Source organism: Protopterus annectens, chromosome 3.part0, assembly GCF_019279795.1.
Source record: "Protopterus annectens isolate FY-2018-M chromosome 3.part0, PAN1.0, whole genome shotgun sequence".
Classification (NCBI taxonomy): Eukaryota; Metazoa; Chordata; order Ceratodontiformes; family Protopteridae; genus Protopterus; species Protopterus annectens.
The window spans coordinates 406,585,819-406,608,780 of NC_056731.1; the positions used below are offsets into that span (position 1 = coordinate 406,585,819).

The window sequence follows — 22,962 nt, forward strand, 5'->3', positions numbered from 1 at the left end:
TGTAGGTAAGGCAGAATAGATTGAATCATGACCATCTGGAATTTTGTCTTGGTTACTGACAGGTTGGGACAGATCCAATATTGGTCTGAGGTCCCCAGTCTTTTTTGGCACTAAAAAGAACTTGGAATAAACCCCAGATCCGGACTTGCCTGGATGACTTGTTTTCTCAGTAGTGATTCTACCTGTACTTCTGCTTCCTCCCGCTGAGAGGGTGGAACATCCGGGAGGGTTTTGGTGGAAGGGGGTGGATCCTTGAAGGGAACAAAATATCCTCTGGCTATGATTCGCAACACCCACTGATCTGTAGTTATGGACTCCCATGCTTGTGGGTGAAGCGACAAATGACCCCCGACTGCCTCAAGAGATGGATAGCTGGGCAACCCTTCAGGGTTGCTGCCTAGGTTTATCCGAGAAACGTTCTCGGGACCCGAAATTCCTAGGACAACCTCTGCCTCTAAGGCAGCATCGGTCGTATGCCCCTCTGCCTCTGGGGGACGGTGAGTCCTAAGCGTCCCATGAAAACGCCTGAGACTTTTGGAATCACATCTTCTTCTGGCCTCGCTGGTTCTGGAAAAAGGACCTTTGAGGTGGGAAGAAGTGGACCCCAACAGCAGACAGTGTCTTCCCATCCTTCTCACTCTGGACTAAAGTCTCTCTGTCTGTCTTCTCAAAGAGAAAGGAACCATTAAAAGGGGTGCTGCTAAAAGACGCCTTGACGGGCTCCGCGAACTGACATAAGCGGAACCAGGCGTGATACCAGATGGCAACACCTGACCCCGCCTCCTGTGTGGCTCCCTCTATGGCTTGAGAGAGCAAATGCATGAACGTGTTGGCTACAGGCTTTAGGGTGGCCATTCATGCATCGAACATCTTCTTGTCCTCTGCCAACATGGACCCTGGGGTCGACTCTGTGACTTCTTTCACCAGATCTCTCTGGAGTCGAATAACATGTGCCATGTAGTTCAGCGCCCTCACACAGAAGGCTGTTGAAGCATAGACTCGCTTCCCAAAGTGATCCAACGTCCTCGACTCTCGGTCAGGTGGATGGACCATGGAACTCTCCTGGGTGAGTTCCTTCTTGGTGGCCATGACCACCAGCATAGCATCTACAGGGGACCCCTTATACCAGTGTAGTTTGTCAGCGGGGGCACTCAGGACCTTGTCCGGGCATTTGGGTATCGGCTCTATGGTGTCTGGCTCCTTCCATGCCTTAGATGTAACCAAATCCACAAGTGGATCGCAGGATGGGACACCCACGAAGTAGACGGGCCTGAGCCGAATGCCTCCAGAAACACGGACTCGGTGGAGGTCAGTTTTGGGGCAGACCACCCACCTCTTTGGCATAGGATTTCCATCCTCGGGGGTGATCTTGGGGAACCTTCCCCTTCATCCAAGTCCGTGTCTTCTGTGAGGGACTCTGGAGGAGAGTCCAAGTGCCTCCTTTTACACATATGCTTGCGGGGGGGGGGGGTGTGCTCTCTGGGGAGGTATCGCAAGGGGGTTGTTCACAGGTTGGAATGTCTTGGGGCATTATGGCTATGGGATGTCCCTGAGAGGGCAAGATGGTCGGATCTGCACTCAAGACCAGAGGGGTCTGGATGAAATAGAGGCCTAGACCCTGTGAGAACCCTCTCCACCATGTTGAATGCAGATGGGGAACGGACCTCCTGGGCTGAACTGATGGAAGTCGCTACCCCCTGATCCAACCGGGGAGTCGGAGCCAAGACACCGAGAATGATGCTTCTCTCTGACAAGCTCGGAGTAGAGAACACCCCCTCAGATCCGACCCCGAGGCTACAGCTCCAAGAGCTTGGATCCGACACACTCAGGGCACTGGCTGGTATTGGGGTACAAGGTACCATCGGTGCCAACCCCTCGACTCTGACCATCCTCGGATCCAATAGCTCCGATATCGTGAGTCAGATCAGAGAAGGAGTAATAGGTCTGAAAATTGGTTGGAAGGTGCCCTCTCCAGTGGGAGAAGGCCCTGGCAAGACCCCCATCTGGATTTGAGTGCAGATAAATTTCCGCATCATTTTGTCCATCTCCGCTTCAGATAGGCTCCGGGTGGAGCGAGAGGATGCCACCAACGTGGGCCGGGAAAGCCGGTGGGGAGACAGCCTAGGGAGCGACCGGCTAATGATAACCTCGGGCTCAGGGGAGAACCATGGGGACCTGAGCCAAGGTGAAACCGGCCTGGAAACAGGCTTAGTCTTTGGCGGGGGGCCGGCCTCTGACAAGCGATCAGGAGAGTGCTTGCGAGGCTAATCCTTTTTGACCTTATCCCCTTCCTCGGGCCTCTTGGTGGGAAAGCTTACGGCCACACACTGTGCATCTCTTGAATCCAGGCTTTGGGGAGTCTGCCATGCCTCAGCATACTCAAGACACACACATACACACACACAATCATGAGATCGAAAGGAGGGGAGGAAGATAGAAAAGCCTACCAGAGAACAACTATGATAAACTAGTGAAAGTACAGAAAAGGTTAGAAACAAGAAGGATAGCTAGAAAGGTATCAAAATTTAGAGTTTTTTACGCCGTAAAACGAAGTGGAGCTCAGACCATGCTGCTTCCTCTCAGGCGGCTAACAAGAATTGAAGGGAGAAGGGAGACGAGGGCATTATGGGTAAGGGGAGGAGCATGGAGCTCAAAGCCGTAGCTGGAAAAAGCGGCCATGTCGGATCCAATATGTATCCAAAGACCCACAGGTTGAAGATCAAATGAAGCAAACTACTTCAGATCTTCATTAATTTCCAATATGTGTAAACATGAATCCAATTATGTTACTTACACTTAAGCCTTCAGTATGGAAGAAAAACAAATTGCCCAAAGTATTTATACTTGAGAGTTTCCTTATCTATATTAAAGAAAGTGTGTTTTCCTGAAAGGTTACACCTACTGCACAAGCTTCACATGATTAAATTATAAAACTTCTAATGAAATCAGTCTCATGTCTGTAACAACAATCTATTTTTACAGAATTTGCCTACATACTACACACAAACTTTTATTTAAAGGTGAAATGCATTACAGACAAAGCATGACTAAGTAGTAAATACAAAATAACTACAGTCATTTGGCTTCTTAGGTTAGAATCAGGGTGCATCTAAAATCCTCTCATATTAATAAAGTAGAAAAAAATATTAATTTATAATGATGAGCAGTTTCCCAAAATGAGGTTGTAACTCAAGTAATTTGGGAAATAAATTATACTACTGTAAAAAAGATAATAATGAAAAATATTTAGAGGTGCTGTACGATTAATTCAAAATCAGTTACAAATCAAAGTTGTAAAAAGTAACAAAGAATTTCATTATTTTGAACTGTCATTTCCAATACAAAATGCAAAACAATTCAGGGCTGATAAGACAATGTTTTTTTGATAAAATGTCGGAACATGATTTGTGTTTGATGAGATAAACCAGGTACTTTTACAAGACAGGAGACTGTACCTTTTTAGGAGAGACATGAAAAGTCACTGAATGCACGCCTGTCTCAGTGTCAACAAGGGACAGAGGTGCTACTGTGCCCCTAGTTATTGGGTTTGACTAGTGTCCCCAGTCAGGGAGGGAGGAGAGTGAAAGGGCATAACCCACTCACTTTTCCGACTCTCAGCTATAGGGTGTTGTGGAGGATTGTGGCTATTGGGGAGCACATGGTAAGTGCAATTTCTCCAATGGAGACCAGGAAAACCATTTCTCTTGCTTGAAAACACATGGAAGGAAGTGAAGGATGACTTGCATGGACACCCCATTGCATGTGCCTCTTTGTCTACACAAGCTGGATGTTCATGAGGACAAAAGAGATAAGAAAACGGAATCTCTCAAACCATCCACATTAGTTTTCTTTTCAGATTCCGGTGAACTATTCCCTTCTATTAAAAGCAAGGGAACAAAACTGCTGTAATTTCCATGTTTTATAAACAAAACTAAAAGTGCCATCTTTGCTTCAGAAAAAATGTGCAATACCACGATACCCTGATATTTCGAGTTCATAAAGGCTAATACAGAAAAGTGTGTCAGCTATACTTTTGAAACAACATGTACTGCAAAACCAAACAGTTAATCTCAGAAAAGGAAGTGATGTGATGTAAATTATTATGCTCTACGATATTTATTTTCAGAATCTCAATGTACATAAAATACAATAAACTCAGTTATACAAATGAACTATACAAACACATAAATTCCTGATATGCAAAGCTCACCCTTACATTGGCAATGACAAGCTTGATGTCATGTATGCTAGCAAAAGACACTTCATTTGTCAAAGTAACACTTTCTATTTCATTTGTGGATTTAATCGATTTTAATAATCAAGTGATTTAAAAACTGTGCATGAAGTAATAAAACAAAACAATGATATAGGGTATTTTCCTATTTATAAACATTGACAGCTCAGCAAAGAATTCCATTTCAGTGTATGCTGTTTTCTTCACTGGTTTCAATAACAAGCTTCTGAACTGCATACATTTGGCCGATAGAAACCTACAAAGAATGAAGGAAAGTTCCATTAACAACTGAACAATAATGAGTGCTTCTCTGAAACATATTTTATGTTAATGTAAAATAAATCCTGTCTACATGACTGTCAAATTGCAAACAGTTTAAACTCCAGTGGGGACAGAAAAATGCTTTCTGCGCAAGCAGAACCTAAATGTGTTTTTTTTTTTTTTTTTCCAGAAAATGAACTGGATTTGCAAAATGGCTGATTTTAAACATGTACAGTCTTAAGCATTTCACGAGTGCAATAGAAAGTTAGAGTACACAAAAATCGTGCACAAGTACCTTGAAATCATGAAAACATTTATGAGCAGAACTACATTAAACAACTAGTAAAGTGAGTAGAGATAAATCCAGTTACAGAAAATACAGCTGACCACTTCAAACAAAACAATAGTCATATTCTGTTGTATCATCATCATCATCAGCATCTTACTGCAATGAGGAAACATGATTCTTTAAAAGCAGCTGCTTAAAAAGAAAAGAAAAAAAAACTTTTCAAAAGGAAGTTAGACACAAAGTCTAAATAACAAAATCGGCCAAAACTATATATTAATTATGATGCAAAAATTGTAGAAACATACAGATTCAGCTTTAAACAAAACTATATGGCAACAAAGGTCCTCTGATTGGGAACAAATGAGTCGGTACGGAGAGGGCTGCTGACCAACAGAGGTAAAGACAGCAAATAAATAAATAAATAAATAAATAAAACAAAATAAACAAACAGATTCAAACATATAAATATCAAAGTCTGGAAAATGTACAAAGTTACAGTCAGTTAAAAAAAAGTTATCATAAGGACTAGAAAACATAATAGATTCACAGAAGATTACTAGACTAACGCTCAAGAACCCTTACAAGCCTAGACAGTTTGACCCAATTTTCTCTCCCTAGGGAAAGATAACAAGGTGAGGTAGTTCACAACTGCAGTCCAAGATTTTCCAAATGTTCTGAGTCCAGTATTGCATTTAGGTTCAAGTCATCCTCAGAATTATCAAAAGTAATGTTCTCTATAGCTAATCTTAAAATGCTAAAACTCACTGTTGCCTGCCTTTATGGAGAAATAATACTCAAGGTGTAAACTGTGACAAAATCGCAAGATTTCTGAGTTCTAAGTGAGTAACATCTGACACAAATTTCATATAGTTTAGAATACAAAGTTGTATCAGCTATACTTACACTGGTAAAATTCACGACTCAATTAATTCACCATCTTCTGTAGGGGGTTGAGTGGTAGTTGGGTACTGCATCAAAAGAAACTGGGTTAAATGTATGTCCCTCCGTGAAATAACTTTTCATGCCAGAATTAGCTGGTGTGATAATTTCAAATGAAACTGTGTCCAGATTGCCAATTCCATGCTGTCCCACCTGAGGAACTGAAGTCGCATGAAAAAGTATTTTCTCTGCTATAATTACAACTTGACATTTACCACATTACTTGGGAAACTGTACATTCTCCTCATAATCACGTATGTTAAACGGATATATTTTTTGTTATAAAAATATTTATTCAGTCGTCTCCTCAGTGCTGGCTTACAGGTCCAACATACTGCTTGTGACTGATCATTTTTTTAATCCGTAATCGTAACTGGTCCAATGCGCATTCCAATGAAATCTTATTCTCCAATTCCCAAACATCATTTTCTTCTGCAATGAAGGGGGAAGGTGGACGATAGTCCATTCAGAAACCTCAAAGTGTGACCCGAGATTCATCACATTTATTCAGCAACTTAGTGCTGAAGTATACACACACCTCTTTGTGCGTTCTTTATATTCCTGCAACTTAGTTTCCTTATCTAAAGTTGCGGTCATGTAAAAACAAATGATCTTGCTGAGTCACGATTCTCCGTAGCCAGCATAAAACATCCAAAAGCCAATGCTCTGAGTTCTAGGAGTCTAAGTCAAAGAAAATTATTGGAGGGAAGTCCCAAAGCCATAATAAATCAAACATTTCTTTTCCATTTTCAAATAGGGTAGAACCCTGATTCATTTAGAACCTTTTCAGGATCAGTTCGGGGTGTTATAAGTAACAATCAACAAGAACAATAAAGATAACAAATCACAAAAAGCATGCATAACAGAATAGTAAAAGGTATGTTTTGATTACAACCATAAAATATAGATAACAGCATGCTGAGTTGAGTGTGACCAAGTGGGAGAGTTATGTGATGGCTCCTTTCTAGAAGTATGTACCAAACGCATGTATTAAAAAACATGAAAAATAAAAGAAAGCAAAAATATATTTTATTTTTTTTACTTTAATTTACATTTATTTACCGGGATAGTCCAACTGGACATGTGTCCTTTTTCAGTGGAGGCCCGGGGAGATCAGCTACAAGTCATAAAATAATAGTAACAGTACCACGTTAACAATTTAAAGCATTTCACAATAACAAAGAAAATAAATAATACAGTGTTAGACATTGTTACCATAGCTATAACATCAAGTAGAACTTAAAATCATAACAATAATAAAGACAATAAAACAGTGTTAGACATTATTACTATAGAATATAATGTCTAGTAGGGCATATAGTTATGTACAAAGTATAATCAATATCCAGAAATATTTCAATTTAAATTACAGTTGCTATATACACATAATTGTCAGTGAGGAGCAAAGAGCATTCAGCTTTTAGCTTTAAGAAGTGGTCATAAATCCTTTAAGCAAGGGTTAGAAGATATGTTAGTAGACAAGAGTTGTATCATAGATAAACTTACTAAGCTGGGCATTAATCCCTGCGTCACCAAATGGGTTGCTAACTGGCTTACTGATAGTTTCATAGTTTAGTACTAGGCTATCTGCCCTGGGGCATTTGTAATCCTAGCCATAGTGATGTGGCTTTTGCCACCCCATGAAATGGTACAAAATGTACAGAATAAATTTAGAATACTGTGCCTCTGTCTAGTAGTGACACAATGAAGGTCCCCTTATATAATAGAATTAGTTTACTGTGCCCCTGTCTAGTAGTGAGACAGATGTGACCCCTGGGGTAAACTTACGATCTCCCATCCACTCATCAAGATTTCTCTTGAAGAGAGTCAGTGAGGGACTCTGCCTAATATGAACTGGGATCTTGTTCCAAAGCATGGGAAGCCTCTGGGTTATGAATCTATCCCTCCAGCATGTCCTATTCATACTTGTGCCGAGGTTTAAGTCTTTAGCTCTCATGGTCCTGATGGATTTGGAATTTTTGAGGAGGAGCATGTCCATCAGGTCCTGATTGGACATTGCCTTGTACGTCAGGCAGAGATCACCTCTGAGCAGGTGGTATGCTACTGAATAGAGCTGAAGTTTCTTTAGTCTGGCAGAATAAGACATATGTTGGAGACCCTTGATCCTCTTGGTGAGGTACTTTTGTGGTCTCTCCAGCTGTTGCAAATGCCGGGTGAGATACATACCAAATGGGGCATTGTACTCAATCATGGGTCTGATGAGGGAGGAGTATAGGGGTACAATGACATCCTTGGATCTGGATGTGCATCCCTTCATGATGAGGTGTGCAAGGTAGAATGTTCTTCTAACCACTTTGGCAACGTGGGTGTCAAATGAGAGGTCGCTGTCGACTTGGGTCCCTAGGTCTCTGATTACTTTTTCCGTACTCAGTGGGTTGCTGTCTATGTGATAATTTGTGGGTACTTTGTTTTTCCCAAAGGGGATGACTATACATTTTTTGGCATTTAGTTTAAGGCCGTGACTCCGGCACCAGTTGTCCGTTTCTGTGAGGCCTTTTGTAGGATGTATGTGTCCGCTGGTGTATCGACTATGGCGCCTAGTTTGCAGTCATCTGCGAACTTTGTCAGCCACAACCCTCCCATGTTTGCTTTAACATCTGAGAAATAAATGCCGAACAAGAGGGGTCCCAGGACAGATCCCTGAGGGACACCACTTGTGACTGGCTTTGAGTCTGACATTGCTCCAGCGATTTTAACTTTATGGGTTCTGTCCTTTAGCCAGTTTGCAACCCATCTAGTGACATAAGGGTTTACGTTTAAGCAGTTGAGCTTATCTATGATGCCTGAGTGGGGTATTGTGCCGAAGGCCTTAGACAAGTCCAGGTAGGCTGTATGGACTGCTTTGCCCTCATCAATGGCTCTAGTGACTGTTTCGAAAAAGTCAACCAGGTTCAAAAGGCAGGATCTGCCCTTTACAAAGCCGAACTGGGTGGGGTCAAGTGTCTGTAGGTCCCCTATGTCTCTGTTTATGAGTTCCATAATGATTCTTTCCATAGCTTTGCAGACCAGGCTGGTTAAGCTTATGGGGCGGTAGTTCCCAGGGTCTGTAGAGGTACCCCCTTTGTGGAGTGGGACCACTGTTGCTGTACGCCAGTGTTCAGGTACATATCCTGTAGTAAGGCTAAGGTTAAATAGCATTTTTATGTGCGGGTTTAACTCCTCTTGGAGTTCACGTAGCACGCAATCTGGGATACCGTCAGGTCCCATTGATGCTGAGTTTTTAGCTTTGTTGAGGGCGGTTCTCACTTGGACATCTGAGATGACAGGGAGATTACATTCAGCTGGGATAAGTATTTCTTCTTTTGGTGGTGAGGGAGGGGAGAAATTTGCACTGAACCTGTCAGCCAGAATGTTGGCAATATCTGTGGGTTCAGTGTATTTTTTGTTGTTGTGAACTAACTCTGAGCATATCTGAGGGTTTCCGCCCAGGTTTCTAACATAGCTGAAGAAGGCTTTGTGGTTATCTTTAGTGTCCTTAGCGATTTTTCTCTCAAAGTTGGCCCTGGATGTTTGAGAGAACGTAGTTTTCTGCTAATGTTGATCAGAGATGTCTTCCCTTTATGGGATTTTGCTCTGACGTGCAGTAGCTTCCTTCTTTGTTATACAATTTGTTAATGGCTGAGGTCCACCAGACAGGACGCTTGCCTTTGGTGGAGAGGGACTTGGATTTATTTGGGATTGCATGATCCATGCATTCTTGGAGATGTCCATAGAAAGCATTTATGAAGGATTCGGCATTGTGGGATGTGGTATCCACTGGCCCAGTGGGCTTAAAGGATACCATCTCAGTCTTAAGAAGAGTGAAGTCTGCTTTTGAGAAGTTTTTCACTGTGGTCTTTTGTGCTGGGGGTGAAGGTGGGATATGTATATCCAGGGTGATTAGTTTGTGGTCAGATCTCACTAGTGAGAGGTATACCTCTGGTGTGGAGCATTTTGTCCCCATGTTTGTGATGATCAGGTCTAGTATATTATCTCCCCTAGTGGGAGAGGTGACTAGTTGTTCCAGTGCATTTGAATTTATGAATTCCAGGAACCTTTGGGCTAGGGTGTTAGGGCTAGAATAATGTACCCAATCTATGTTTGGGTAGTTGAAGTCTCCCAGTATGATGGTATTTTGTGATACATTCATATCCTCCATTGTCTTCAGGAAGGCTGAGTGGGGTTCCTGAGATTGGGAGGATGGTCTGTAACATGCTACCAGTTGTATAGCAGTTTTGCCTATGGTTAGTTGCACCTGTATGGTCTCTGATGCTTCATGTGTTGCTACTAACCTGGAGGTGTGGGTGTCCTTGATGAATATGGACACTCCCCCTCCCTTTGTGGTTCGGCCTGGGTTTTGGGGCCGAAAAGCATGATAAGAGGTATAGCCTGGTAGCGCTGGGGTGCTCTCAGGAGCCTTGAACCAGGTTTCAGTTACTGCACAGACGTCGATGTTCTCCATACTGAGGAGTGCATCGAATGCCTGCATCTTGAGATTTAGACTTCTGGCATTGAGCAGCATTACAATGTAAAAGTAGCCAACTCCAAATCCAGCTCCAGACAAGTGGAGTACCTCAGAGTTCAGTCCTGGGACCGCTCTTATTTGGCATCTACTTCTCTGAAGTACAGGTCAACACTAAGGGACTCTGGCTAACAAAGTTTGCAGATGACTGCAAACTGGGAGCCATTATTGAATCCCCAAATTATGTGGATACTCTACAAAAGGGCCTTACAGAAACAGATGCTTGGTGCCAGAGCCATGGGCTCAAGCTCAATGCCAAGAAATGTATAGTTATCTCCTTTGGGAAAAACATGTACCCGTGAATTACCATATAGGTGGCAGTACACTAAACACCGAAAGTGTGATAAGAGACTTAGGGACACAGGTGGACAGTGGTCTCACCTTCAATAACCACATCGCCACAACAGTCAGGAAATCCCTCTATGTGGCACACCTCATCACTAAGGGCTTTTCATCCAGAAAAAAGGAGGTCATTGTCCCAATGTACTCACTCCTCATTAGACCCATTATAGAATACAACGTCCCGTTTCATATGTACCTCTCAAGACATCTGCAACAACTGGAAAGGCCGCAGAAATACTTTACTAAAAGAATCACAGGCCTAAAGCAGGTGCCCTACGCTGACCGCCTTAAAAAACTCCAGCTATACTCTGTCGCATATCGTCTACTCAGAGGTGATCTCTGCTTAACATACAAGGCCATGTCAAACCCAGAGCTGTTGGACATGCTACACTTAAGGTTTAGATCCCTGGAGCGTGTGGCTCTGAGGGATTGGGATTTCTTTGTAATCACAATAAACAAAACATGCTGGAGGGACAGGTTTCTTCCCCAGACTCTGGAATAGATTGCCCATACATGTCAAGCACAGTGCCTCTTTGGCCCTCTTCAAAAGGAACCTTGACGATTGGATGGGAGAAAAGAAATTCACCCCGGGGATGACGTCAGTCGCCCTGCTAGACAGGGGTCCAGGGAAGTAAATAGTGTGGGAAGAAATAGCCAGGGAATTGTTATGGCTAGGCTTGTAAAGGCCCTAGGGCTGATAGCCTACTACCAACCTATGAATGTGGAAGTGGGCTATCCTGGGAGGCAACAGGGGCAGAGAGTTTGCAAGGTATGTTTTTAGGTGTATTTTGAATTGTTTAGATGAGGGAATGGTCACTATTGAGTTTGGTAGGGCATTCCAGAGCTTTGATGTGTAGTTGGAGAAAAGGGATTCTCACGCTGAGTTCTTTGCTTTAGTAACTTGTAGTACAAGTTTACTGTTGGAGTGGAGGGATCTTGAAGATGAGTACGGCTGAATGAGGTCTTTGAGGGCTGTTGTTTTATTTGGGTGGTGGAGAATTCTATGGGCTAAAGTTAGCTGATTAAAGTGTAGGAATTGCAGGAGTTCGAGCCAATTGAGCTGTTTAAGAGATAAGCAGTGATGTGACTTGTAAGATGCGTTGATGGCAAATTTAGAGATTTTATTCTAACAGACTTCCAGTTTAGCAAGGTCAGTTTTACGCAGGTTGGATAGTACTGGGGATGCACAGAGGAGTGTAGATAGCAGATGGGTTCTGGCAATGGTTACTTTTGTGGTGTTAGTTAGAAATTGCTTGTTCCTAACTAGGAGGTCAAGTTTTCTATGTACTTCTTTGATGCTTTGATCTACATGGAGATCAAATTGTAGGTTGTTGTTGATTATGACCCCTAGAAGTTTGGTATGGTCAGTAGAGGTGACCAAGGTTTTGTTTTTGGAGTAAATGTGGAAGGTTGGGGAAGGGAGGGTAGTCCTAGTGGAGCAGAAGAGGAGATTTGATTTACTGGGATTTAGTATAGTTGGTTAGACAGTTGTCTACAGACAGGAAGGAGTCTTGGGTTATGGTTTGAAGGATGTTCTAGGAGGAGGCAGAGCAGATCAGGGTCGAGTCATCTGCATACTGAATTACTGTGGCATGTGGGGTGGCAGAGTGAAGCTGGGTGGTAAATAGGGAGAATAATAGGGGTCCAAGGATGGAGCCTTGGGGAACTCCTAAGGTGACTGGGAGGAGGTGTGAGAGGGATTGATGCCGATCGGAAGAGAAGCTTTGAAACCATGTGATAGCGGTATGGCTGAGATTAATGGAGGAAAGGATGCTAATGAGCTTTTTGTGGTTGACCATGTCAAAGGCCTTTGACAGATCAAAGAATAAGGCTGATACAAATTGAGCATTGTTTCTGTGTTGGTTAACTATGCTAGTAAAGAACAATAGGTCTGTTATGGTGCTATGAGCAAGACGGAAACCATGCTGGTTGTGGGATAGATTATATGAGAGAAGGTAGTCCATTAGTTGAGTGTGTACTACTCTTTCAAGGACTTTGGACAGGGGTGATAGAATGGCAATGGGGTGGTAGTTTATAAGTTCGCAAGAGGTTCCTCCTTTGTGAAGGCATAGAATGTGAGAGATTTTCCAGATTGTGGGAACGTATGCTTCAGTTATTGCTCTATTTATGAGTATGGCAACCGGATAGGTGATCGCTTCTGCTGCTATTTGCAGTAATTCTGGGGGGAGGTTATCAGCTGCTAGAATGGTGGGTTTTAGTTTTTTTAGTAGTTTCTTGATGTAACTGGTAGAAACTGGGTATAGTTTGAATTGATTGGTGGGGTTTTGTGGGAGTAAGTTATAATCATGTTCAGGAGAGGAGGGATTGGATTTAGTGTGGTTATTGGCTAGAGTTTGAATGGATTCGGTAAAAAAAGTGTTGAATTGACTAGCTACATTTTCATGTCTAGTAGTTGTTTTTGGAGTGGGAGTAGCACCTTTCCCTGGGTGTAATATGTTATTTACTGCAGCCCAGAACATTTGAGGGTTCTTATGATACTTGGTTTGGATATTTTGGTAGTAGTTGGATTTGTCTGTTTTAATTAGCTTTTTGGTTTTATTTCAAAGTTCAAGGAAATGCTGTTTAGTACTAGTGTTCTGATGGACGTGTGACCTGGCTTTGTCTTTGGCTTTGATTAGGGATCTGGTTTCTTTGGTTAACCAGGGTGCATAGTTGGCTTTGACTTAAAATTTCTAGGTGGAGCGTGAATGTTGAGGATATCAAGAAAGATGTTGTTAAAAGAGAGTATTGCTTTGTCTAGGGGCATTAGTTTGAGATGATCTCAATAGTAATTTTGTAGGACTGAGATAAAGCTGTTAGGATTAAAATTCTTTTTGTTCCTGATAGTTCAGAAGGCAGTTTGTTGTGTTGGATGATTGCGTACTCTAAGGAGAAAGGTCAAGGAGTGTTCACTCAAGTTGTCAGGTACTCAACCTGAGTGGGATGATAAGTGGGGAGAATTAACTAGAATCCAGTATAGTATGGAGTTGCGTTTAGAGGTTTTGTCAGTCCAGGTAGGAGTTGTTATTGTTTGGGTGAATCCATACAGATTAATGTGGGTTGTGGAGGAGCACAGTAGCCAATCAGTGTTAAAGTCCCCCATGATGATGGTCTCTTGGGGAAGGGATGAGGAAAACCATTGTAGGAGGTTTTCAGGTGTGGTAATGTTGTTGCCTGGGGGTATATATCCTCCTATAATGTTAAGGCGCTTGTTGGCGTTTATAGTTAATTTAGCTAGAATTAATTCAGCATTTGCCATGTCAGGGATAGCGGAGTTAATGGGGTGCAGAGAGAGGTGTTCTTTGTAGAATATAGCTACACCTGCCCCTTTTTTGTTTATTCTGTCTTTTCGTAGAATATTGTAGCCTGGGGGTGTGACTTCATAACTGTCAATAGTTGGTTTTAGCCAAGTTTCTGTTATTGTGACTATATCAAGGGAATAGTGGGATAATAATGCATGTAGATTATGCGTTTCTTTGGCTATACTTCTTGCATTTAAATTGAGGAAGAGGAGGGATGATCTGGTTCTTTGGTGGATTTGGGCAAGGTTCAGTAGTGATGGGTTAGGTGGCATGAACTGGGAAGAGGTGGGACCAGGAAAGAATCAAATGTTTTCTTTCACATCTAGCAAGACATACATGGCACCTTGGTAGTTTACCTTCTGAGGAAGCTAGGGAATTGTGAAGTGCTTTTGCTTAAATATACCACTAATCCTGGGGTGTTCAGATCACTGAAGCACTATATCCAGTCTGCGGCATGCCCCAAACTTGTGAACATTAAAATCTTTATTTAACTTCCTATGGGCTATAAAAAGAAAAAGTTATGTACTTACCTTAACATTTCATCTGTGCAATCCATTTTCATTTAACCTTGACATATGGGTTTTGGTTCCAATTTCGGGACCGACTCGGCCATTACTACAGCTCCCGTGAGACAAAAACTCAAGTTTCACCACTACCGATAATCCTTCTCTCCCAAATACCTCAGATCAAGTTTGCAGATAAGATATAAAAATCAGACAAAGAAGCCTCAATGAAAGCCATATCTGCAATACTTTAATGATCACAATAAGTAATATGTACAATATCCATTCCACCAAAGAGTCTTCAAAGGCCAGGGGAGGGATGAAGTGGAGTCAAGGATAAATGAAAATGGCCAACACAGATGGAACATTATGGTAAGTACATAACTTCTTTATCTGATATTGTCAACTTTCATTTTATCCTTGACAGATGGGAGTCCCTGGCTATCTTAGACCTTGGAAAGACTCACGGAAGGACATTCCTGAGTACCACTGAACCAAAGGATGCGCTTCTCCTAGAGACCAAATCCAATTTGCAATGAGTAATAAACATTTGGGGAGAAGCCCAAGCTGCTGCTGCACATGTATCTTCCATCGAAGCTCTAGACTGGAAAACTGCTAAAGTGGCTACAGATCTTGTAGAATGTGCCTTAACAGGCCTAGGCAAATCAATTTTCTTGTTGTCATAGACAAAGGAAATATAATCCTTGAGCCATCTGGCCAAGATCACCTTGCTGACTGGTTTACCAGACCTTGCTCTTGAAAAGGCGACAAATAGTTAGTCAGATTTTATTTATTTTTTATTTACTTATTTACTTAACATTTGTTGACCGGGTTTGTCTGACTGAGCTGAAGAGCCCTTTTTCGGTGGAGGCCTGGGGAGAAAAGCTTCAACATATTATAGAATTTTCATTATAAATTAGCATTAAACAGCAATGTTACAGGATTATTTCAAGGCAGGAAGTAGCAATACAATATTATACAGTGTCGATAATCAGGAGTATAGCAAGGCTCTTTCAAGATATATAAAAAGAAATATGTCATTAAGATGAATATAGTTTTTGGGGTAAGTGGTTACAAAAACACGAAGGCAAGACAATTACAATAGAATGTTTCTCTGAGATGATTTGCTTAACAGGTTTTAGAAGACAGTAGAAAGAGTAGTCAAGGAAGATTAGAGAGAGCTAGTGAGAAGAGTGAGTTAAGGGCAGAAAGTAGATTAAGGTATGAGAAGTAGGGGATGTTTAAGGAGGGAGAGTGCAGTGACTTTTAAAGTGCTCTTTGGTGGCTGTCTTAAATTGTTTAGGATGTGTAAGGGTCCTGATTTCTAGTGGGAGCCTATTCCAGGCAATAGTGTGGTGACAGCTGTACATGTTGCATCCAAATTTAGACTTGGGTTTGTAGATTTGTAGTAGGTCTTGGTTAGAGCTTCGGAGAAGTCTGGAGGGAGAATAATGGGAGATAAGAGGGGATAGAGCTGGGCAGTTGGAAGGCCGGTATAGGACAGAATGGATGATCTGGAACTAAGAGATTATGTCTGACGTTTTTATACGGAACAAAACTGTCTGTGAACATCTAATAAATGCAAACTTTGTTTGTAAAGTTGGGAAACATTTATAGTCTTATTCATATTAGACTCTGACACTACTTTAGGTAGAAAAGTGGGATTTGTCCATAATGAAACTCTACCTTTGTGAAACATCAGATAAGGTGGTTTACATGATAAGGCTTGAATTTCTGAAATTCTTCTGGCAGAGGTTACTGCCCCCCAAAATAAAGTTTTGCATGACAAATACTTAAGATCACAGTGCACAGATGGTTCAAAGAGGAATGCACAATGGCTGGTAAAACTAGATTTAGATCCCAAGGAGGAGAAAGGGTCTTTAAAAGGAGGGGTCAACAAAAGCGTTCCTTTTACAAAGGATTTACAAAGTTTATGAGAAGCCAAGGGGTGTTTTTCCAAATCATTATGGAAATTTGAAATTGCTGCTAGTTGAATTTTAATGGTAGATGGAGAGGCTCCAGCACTGAAAAGAGAAGCTAAGAAATCTAAAATATAATCAAAAGATGCAGAAAAGAGGTCATTACCCCTTTCCTGAGCCCAAAAGGCAAATCTCTTCCACTTACTAACAAAGAATTTACAGGTAGAAGGCTTATGAGAAGCTAGGAGAATTTGCGGTACCGGGGAAGAAAGATTAATCTGCCTGGCAATTAATGGAACTGGAGGAACCATACTGTCAAGCTTAAGGTTCAGAAGGTTTGAATAAACTAATCCTTCTGGATGGGACAGAAGGTCTGGAGCCAGGTCCAGAGTCCAAGGTCGTTGAATCGGATAAAGTTAAAGAAAGGGGAACCATATCTGTCGAGGTCAGTAAGGTGCAATGAGAATTACTTTGATCTTCAACTTGAGTGACTTCTGTAAGAATTTTTGGGATTAGAGATATTGGGGGAAAGGCATATAGGAGTCTGGGGGACCAAGTGTGGAGAACAGCATCATTCGGTGACTCCCGGAGGGGGGATAAGGGCAAAGTATGCACTTGTTGTTTAGGGTAGAGGCAAAAAGGTCACAGCAAGGCTGGCCGCATTGATGGGAAATCTTTTCTGCTACTGCTGGATTGAGAGACCACTTGTGAGACGAGAATACATCTGCTTAGTTTGTCTGCTATCACAATGGAACTTCCCGGAATGTGCATTGCTATCAGAAAGTGATTGGAAGATATCACCCACTGCCACACTCTGAATGCTTTTCAACAAAGGAGATAAGATTTGGTTCCTTCCTGTTTGTTGATGTACCAAACTACTGACATATTGTCTGTTTGAAATGCAACTATTCCCACAGGAAGAGCAGTTTGAAAGGCTTGCAACACTAAAAGCACCACTCTTAGCTCCAGACCACTGACATGCAAATTGGCCTTTAAAGAGAACCTAGTGTCTTGGACAGTCTTGCCCAGAAAATCACCCTCCCCTTCTGGGAGGTGTCCATGGTCACTAAGGCCTTCGGTTCTGGAAGAACGAATGGATGGCCCAGCAGAATTTCTTTGGAATGAATCCACCAAGCTAGATCTTTTCTACAATGATTAGTGATCAAAACCTGATCTGACATGGGTTGGTATAGCACAGACCATTGAGATGCCAGCAGCCATTGTAGAATTCTCATGTGATATCTTGCTAGGGGAACTAGCGTTACTGCCGCTGCCATGGAACCTAGATGTAAAATTAGATGAGCAGGTATTCGCTTGGTGGGAAATATTTTTTGAACCTGTGTTGTGATTTTCTGAAGTCTTGCAGGTGGAAGGGATGCTACGGTTGTTGTCGTAGTTAGCTTTACTCCTATAAACTCTGAGTTGGAGTCGGTTGGGATTTTTCTTAATTTATAGTTAATCCTAAACATGCACATGTTTGGAAAACATAATCCCTTGCTTCTATCAGTCGATGCCTAGTCAGAGCAGTAAAGAGCCAGTTGTCCAAGTATGGAAACACCTGGAATCCTTGCAGTCTCAAGTGAGCTGCTACCACTGCCATACTTTTGGTGAACACCCTGGGAGCTGTGGTGAGAACAAAGGGCAGAGACCCGAACTGATCATGACTGGCTCCTAGCCAGAGAAAGAGGAACTTTCTGGAGCAGTTGTTCATGTCTATGTGATAATACACATTCTGAAGATCTACTGAGCACATCCAGTCGTCCTTTTCCAAAAATAGAAGAATGGACTGTACTGTTACCATCCGGAAGTTTATTTCTCGAACTGACTTGTTCAACACGCTGAGATTCAAAATAGATCTCCAGTCCCCTGTCTTTTTTGGCATTAAAAAGAATCCTGAGTAAGTTCCAAATCCTCATTGGTCTGGTGGGATGTCTAGAAATTCAAAAAACTGCTAAAGAAAAGAGACATCCCAAGAACTGCTGGATCCCACTGACTGGGTGGAACGTTGGGGATTTTTTTGCATACAAGGCAGGGGTAGTGAAAAGGCTATTGTATAACCTCTGGAAATAATCCTTTGAACCCAAGAATCTGTTGTTATATTTAGCCAGAAGTTTTGGTGTAAGGATAAGCGTCCTCCGACTACTCCCACAGGAAGACAATCAGGCCTCCTTTCAGGAATGCTGAAAGGGCTTACCTGGGAAGGAAACCCTGCTTCTGTGGACCACCTCTGCCATGTGAATGGCATCTTCCATTGAAGTTCCCCTCTCTGCCCCTGAGGAGCTGCCTCTATGTGTCCTGGAAAGGCCCTTGGGACTTTTTGAACCACATCTGTCTACCACTCCTCTGATTCCTTGAAAAGGATCTTTGGGGAGTGGAAAATGTATGACCACAGCAGAAAGGTTCTTACCATCCTTCTCACACTTGGATAATGTCTCTCTAACTTTTGGGCCAAACAGAGATGATCCATCAAAGGGTGCACTGATGAATGAAGACTTAAATGGCTCTGCAAAATCACACAGATGCATCCAGGTGTGTCTCCTTATGGCTATGCCTGAACCTGCCCCTCTGGTGGTCCCTTCGGCTGCATCCACAATGAGCCTCATGGATGAGATGGACATAGACTCCAAGGTGGCCAACTGGGAAGCAACTTTTTCCTGGACTCCCTCAGTAACAGCTCTTGCCAGGGTATCTGACAGCTCCTTGATTAGATCCCCTTGAAGTCTGGTAAAATGTGCCAGGAAATTAAAAGACCTTAAACCAAAGGTCGATGAAGTGTAAATCTGCTTCCCAAATCTATCCATCGCCCAAGACTCTCTGTTGGGTGGCTGGACAGATGAACTTTCATCTGCAAGTACCTTTTTGGTGGCAGCTGCCACAACCATGGCATCTACTGCTAATCCCTTAGCCCAGAATTCTTTATCCTCAGGGGCAGATAAAATTTTATCCAGTCTCTTGGGTTCAGTGGTGTCCAGTGCTTTCCATGCCTGCTGAGGGATCAACTGAATGTGCTTGTCAGCAGGCGGTGTCACACCCAAGAGGAAGACGGGCGAGTACCAAAAGCCTGCAGGTAAACTGATTCTTCCGAGGAAGGATTTTGGGACTTCCAGTCACCGCTCTGTTTCAAAATTTCTAGGATGTCTCCAAAGGAGACATCATCAGGAGGTGACTTTGTGGACCATTCCCCTTCTTCAAAATCAGTGTCTATCATGATTGATTCCTGTGAGGAATCCAAGTGCTTTCTCTTGCGCTTCTTCTTCTGAGGAACCTTCTCAGGGGGATAGTCTGGTGAGGTGTCAGAAGATAATGAAAGAATGGACCAACACTAAGGTGAACCAAGTCCATGGTACAAATGCAAACGAATATAGTCTGCCTTAATTGGACTCTGTACAATGGGGAACACAGTGTTTTACAAATGCAAAGGAACAAAGTAAAACACAGACTATGGAAACGCCAACCAAAAGTTTAATAGCAGCAATAAGAACAGCAGAGCTGTTGAGTATCACACCCTTCTTTAGTGCAATTTAACAACAGTGTATAAACTCCTCATATTTATGCAAAATCACAGATCATGTGACACACTGAGTTAAAAATCACATGACACAGCCCATGAAAATTTCTATTAATAAAAACAGTTGTATTTAAATACTTTAAAACATTCTGAATTTTTATGATGTGTAGTAGGTTTTCTTAAGACACTTTTTCTCAAGACTCTTTAAGCTTGTGACAAGTATTTGGTTATCCAATTTCTTGATTTTTAATTATGCAATTAATTGCTGATTGTTGTGCTTACTGGTCTGCTGCTATAAATGCTTTTAACTTGTAAACCTTGGTACTCTAATGAAGTCTTACTTGTAAGACAAAAGACTTCGGGTGTACTTTGTTGTATAAGTAAAGACCATGATGGTTGGAGCTTGTCAATGGCTCTCTTATTTTGTTATCATCATTATCATAATAAACCCCCTTTTTCTCCATTTTCTACATGGGGTTGAGATGTTGTGTCAGCTGCTGCCATCTCTCTTCTATACCCATGCCTGTCTGTTGCAGGTCTTCTCTCCATCCATCTCTTTGCTGGATGCCTTTGTTTCCTCTTCTTTCACCAGACTGTCTTCTGCTTATCTGCACATCTGCCTGAAACACCATAATCTGTTCTGTCTAACTTACCCTACAATTGCAGCAACTTTGGCTTCTGCTCTACTGTCCTCATTTTTTTGCCTATTTCGTCGTGTGCACCCTACTACCCATCATACGCACTTTATCTCCATCATCTCTAGCTTTTTCAACTGCTCTGCCTTTGCTGCTCAGGATACTGTACCATACCATACTAATGGTCACACCACTATTTTGTACACCTTACTTTTTAGCTTCTTTGGCATTCTTCTGTTATACACTATCCCTGACACACTGTGACAGATGGCTGCAGCCCCTCTTAGTCTAGCTTTGACATTCTCATTCAGACTTCCCTTCTCCTCAACTACTCATCCCATATACTTTGTTGACCTGCTCCACTATTTTCCCTTCTACCTCAATTCTCAGCTTCTTCTGATTTCCCCATTTGCTGCCATTACAATGATCTTATCTTGTACTTAGTTTCAATCCGTGTGCCTTCCGTTTTGCATCCCATTCCCCTTTGTTGAAGTTCTTGTTCAGAGTCTCTATCTGTAATGCCACATCATCTGCATATAGTGACTTTGTTTATCTGACCCCTCTGACCTGTCTGCTAATGTAGTTCATCACCAGCATGAATAGCAGTGGGCTCAGAGCTGAACCCTGACACACACCCACTCCCATTAGGAACCCCTCTGTGAGTATGAGCACTGTTCGCACTTCGGCCCTTGTATATATTCTACCAATGATTCTAGGATTTTGAACTGCCCAAGTCAGCTTTCTTGGGACCTTGTCATATGCTTTCTCCAAGTCTACAAATGCCCAGTTGGACTCTTTCCTCATCACTAACTCTTCTTCTCAACTACCTGTCTCACTGCAAACATCAGGTAAGTTGTGCTGCATCCTGATCTGAATCTGAGCTGCCTAACTCGCATCTTATTTTCTACTGCTCTGTTTAACAGTTGCTCTCTCCACAACATTCATGTAGTGTGACAGGATTTTGATACATGTATACTGCCCACAGATGAGGATGTCCCGTTTGTTACTACACAATGGCACTAGCATGCTTACTCTCCAGTTATCTGGGATATGCCTCTCTCTCTCTGTGTGCATGTACCCTCAGGAGCCATTACTCCCTTACCTCACCCAACATCTTGATCACATCTGCTGTGACCTCATCTGAACCAGCTGTTTTCGCTGACTATTTCCTTATTGCTCTTCTTACTTCTTTTATTGTAGGCAGTGTCTAGGGCACTACAGCTTGCATGAAATTTTCTTCATTCAAAAAATGCTGGAAGTACTTCTTCCATCTGTCTTGATATCCTGTGGAAAGGCGAGCAGGCTGTTACTGGCATCCTGTATGAAGGGTGTCTGACTATCTTCTTTATCTTTCTGTCTTTGCCTTGCAACCAGATAAGAGTTTCATTGTGCCATCTACGGAGTCACTTTCCGAAGCTGCAGAGTACCTCTGATGCCGTGTTCTTTGTTACTGCAACCCCTTTCATAGTCTCTGTTAGTCAACAAGTAATCCTTCACAGCGTGTCTATCCTATCTCCCACTTTTTCCTGCACTCCTCCTTTCCTATGACCACTTTCTGGACTTCTGCATTTCACCACCAGCTCTTTTGTATGTACTTTGGTCTCATACCTGGCTTGGCTGCAAAGCTGTTCTGTAGTCATCACACATGCTGTTTTGAGGCTCTGCCATTCTTCTTTAACTCCATCTATTTTCTCTTCTTCCCAAGATGTTAAAGCTCTAAGTGATTTCTTGAACCCTCATACTTTATCTCCAGTTTAGTTTCTGCTGACCTTAGATCCTTCTCTGACCACTACTTGCAGGTGATTATGGCAACTGGTTGAGCAATTCACACAAATAAGAAAAATAGAACATTCACAGTAAGTGGGTCCAGGTTATGAGAAAGACACCAAACAGAAAACCTCTTCCATTTGGACAAGTAGGATTTCCTAGTAGTGGGTTGCCTGGCCTCCTGCAGAACCCAAAGCACGTCCTCAGAAAAAGTTGCCTATAGGGAATCCAATTCCTATAACACACAGTGTCAGTTGAAGTGTGGACAGGTGGGGATGGATGAGCGATCTCATCTTGTGCAAGAAGATCCACTCTGTGAGGTAACTTGTGATGACTGCCCTTGGCTAAGTGCAGAAGAAGAGGGAAGCAATGCTGTCTGGGGCAAGAGGGAGTCACCACCAAGATTTTGGGAGCATCCTGTTTTATCTTGCACTGGACTTTTGGAATGAGAGGAAGGGGAGGCAAGGCAAGGCATAAAGAAACATCCCCTTCGATGAAGGAGATAGGGTGTCCACATTCCAGGCCAGAGAACTTGGATTCCTGGCACAAAATTGAGGAAGCTGCCTGTTTAGAGGGGAGGCAAAGAGATCTACTTGAGCAATACCCTACTGGTGGATCAAATCCAGAAACACATCCCTGTGAATCATCCATTCATGAGACTGTGTTATGGACCTGCTCAGGGAGTCTGCCACAAAATTCTAACTTGAAGGAATGTACACTGCCTGAAGTGTGACTTGTACT

At 42.4% G+C, this 22,962-nt stretch overlaps 1 protein-coding gene across 1 annotated transcript in view; it reads right to left on the bottom strand.

Moving 5' to 3' along the window:
* Nucleotides 1-2,994: 2,994 nt before the first annotated feature.
* Nucleotides 2,995-22,962, bottom strand: part of LYRM4 (LYR motif containing 4) — a 1,219,722-nt gene continuing 1,199,754 nt past the window's right edge. The window contains exon 3 of the mRNA XM_044064857.1: nucleotides 2,995-4,490. Coding sequence (XP_043920792.1) covers nucleotides 4,419-4,490 — 72 coding nt within the window. The 3' untranslated portion in view covers nucleotides 2,995-4,418. The remainder of the gene's footprint in view (nucleotides 4,491-22,962) is intronic.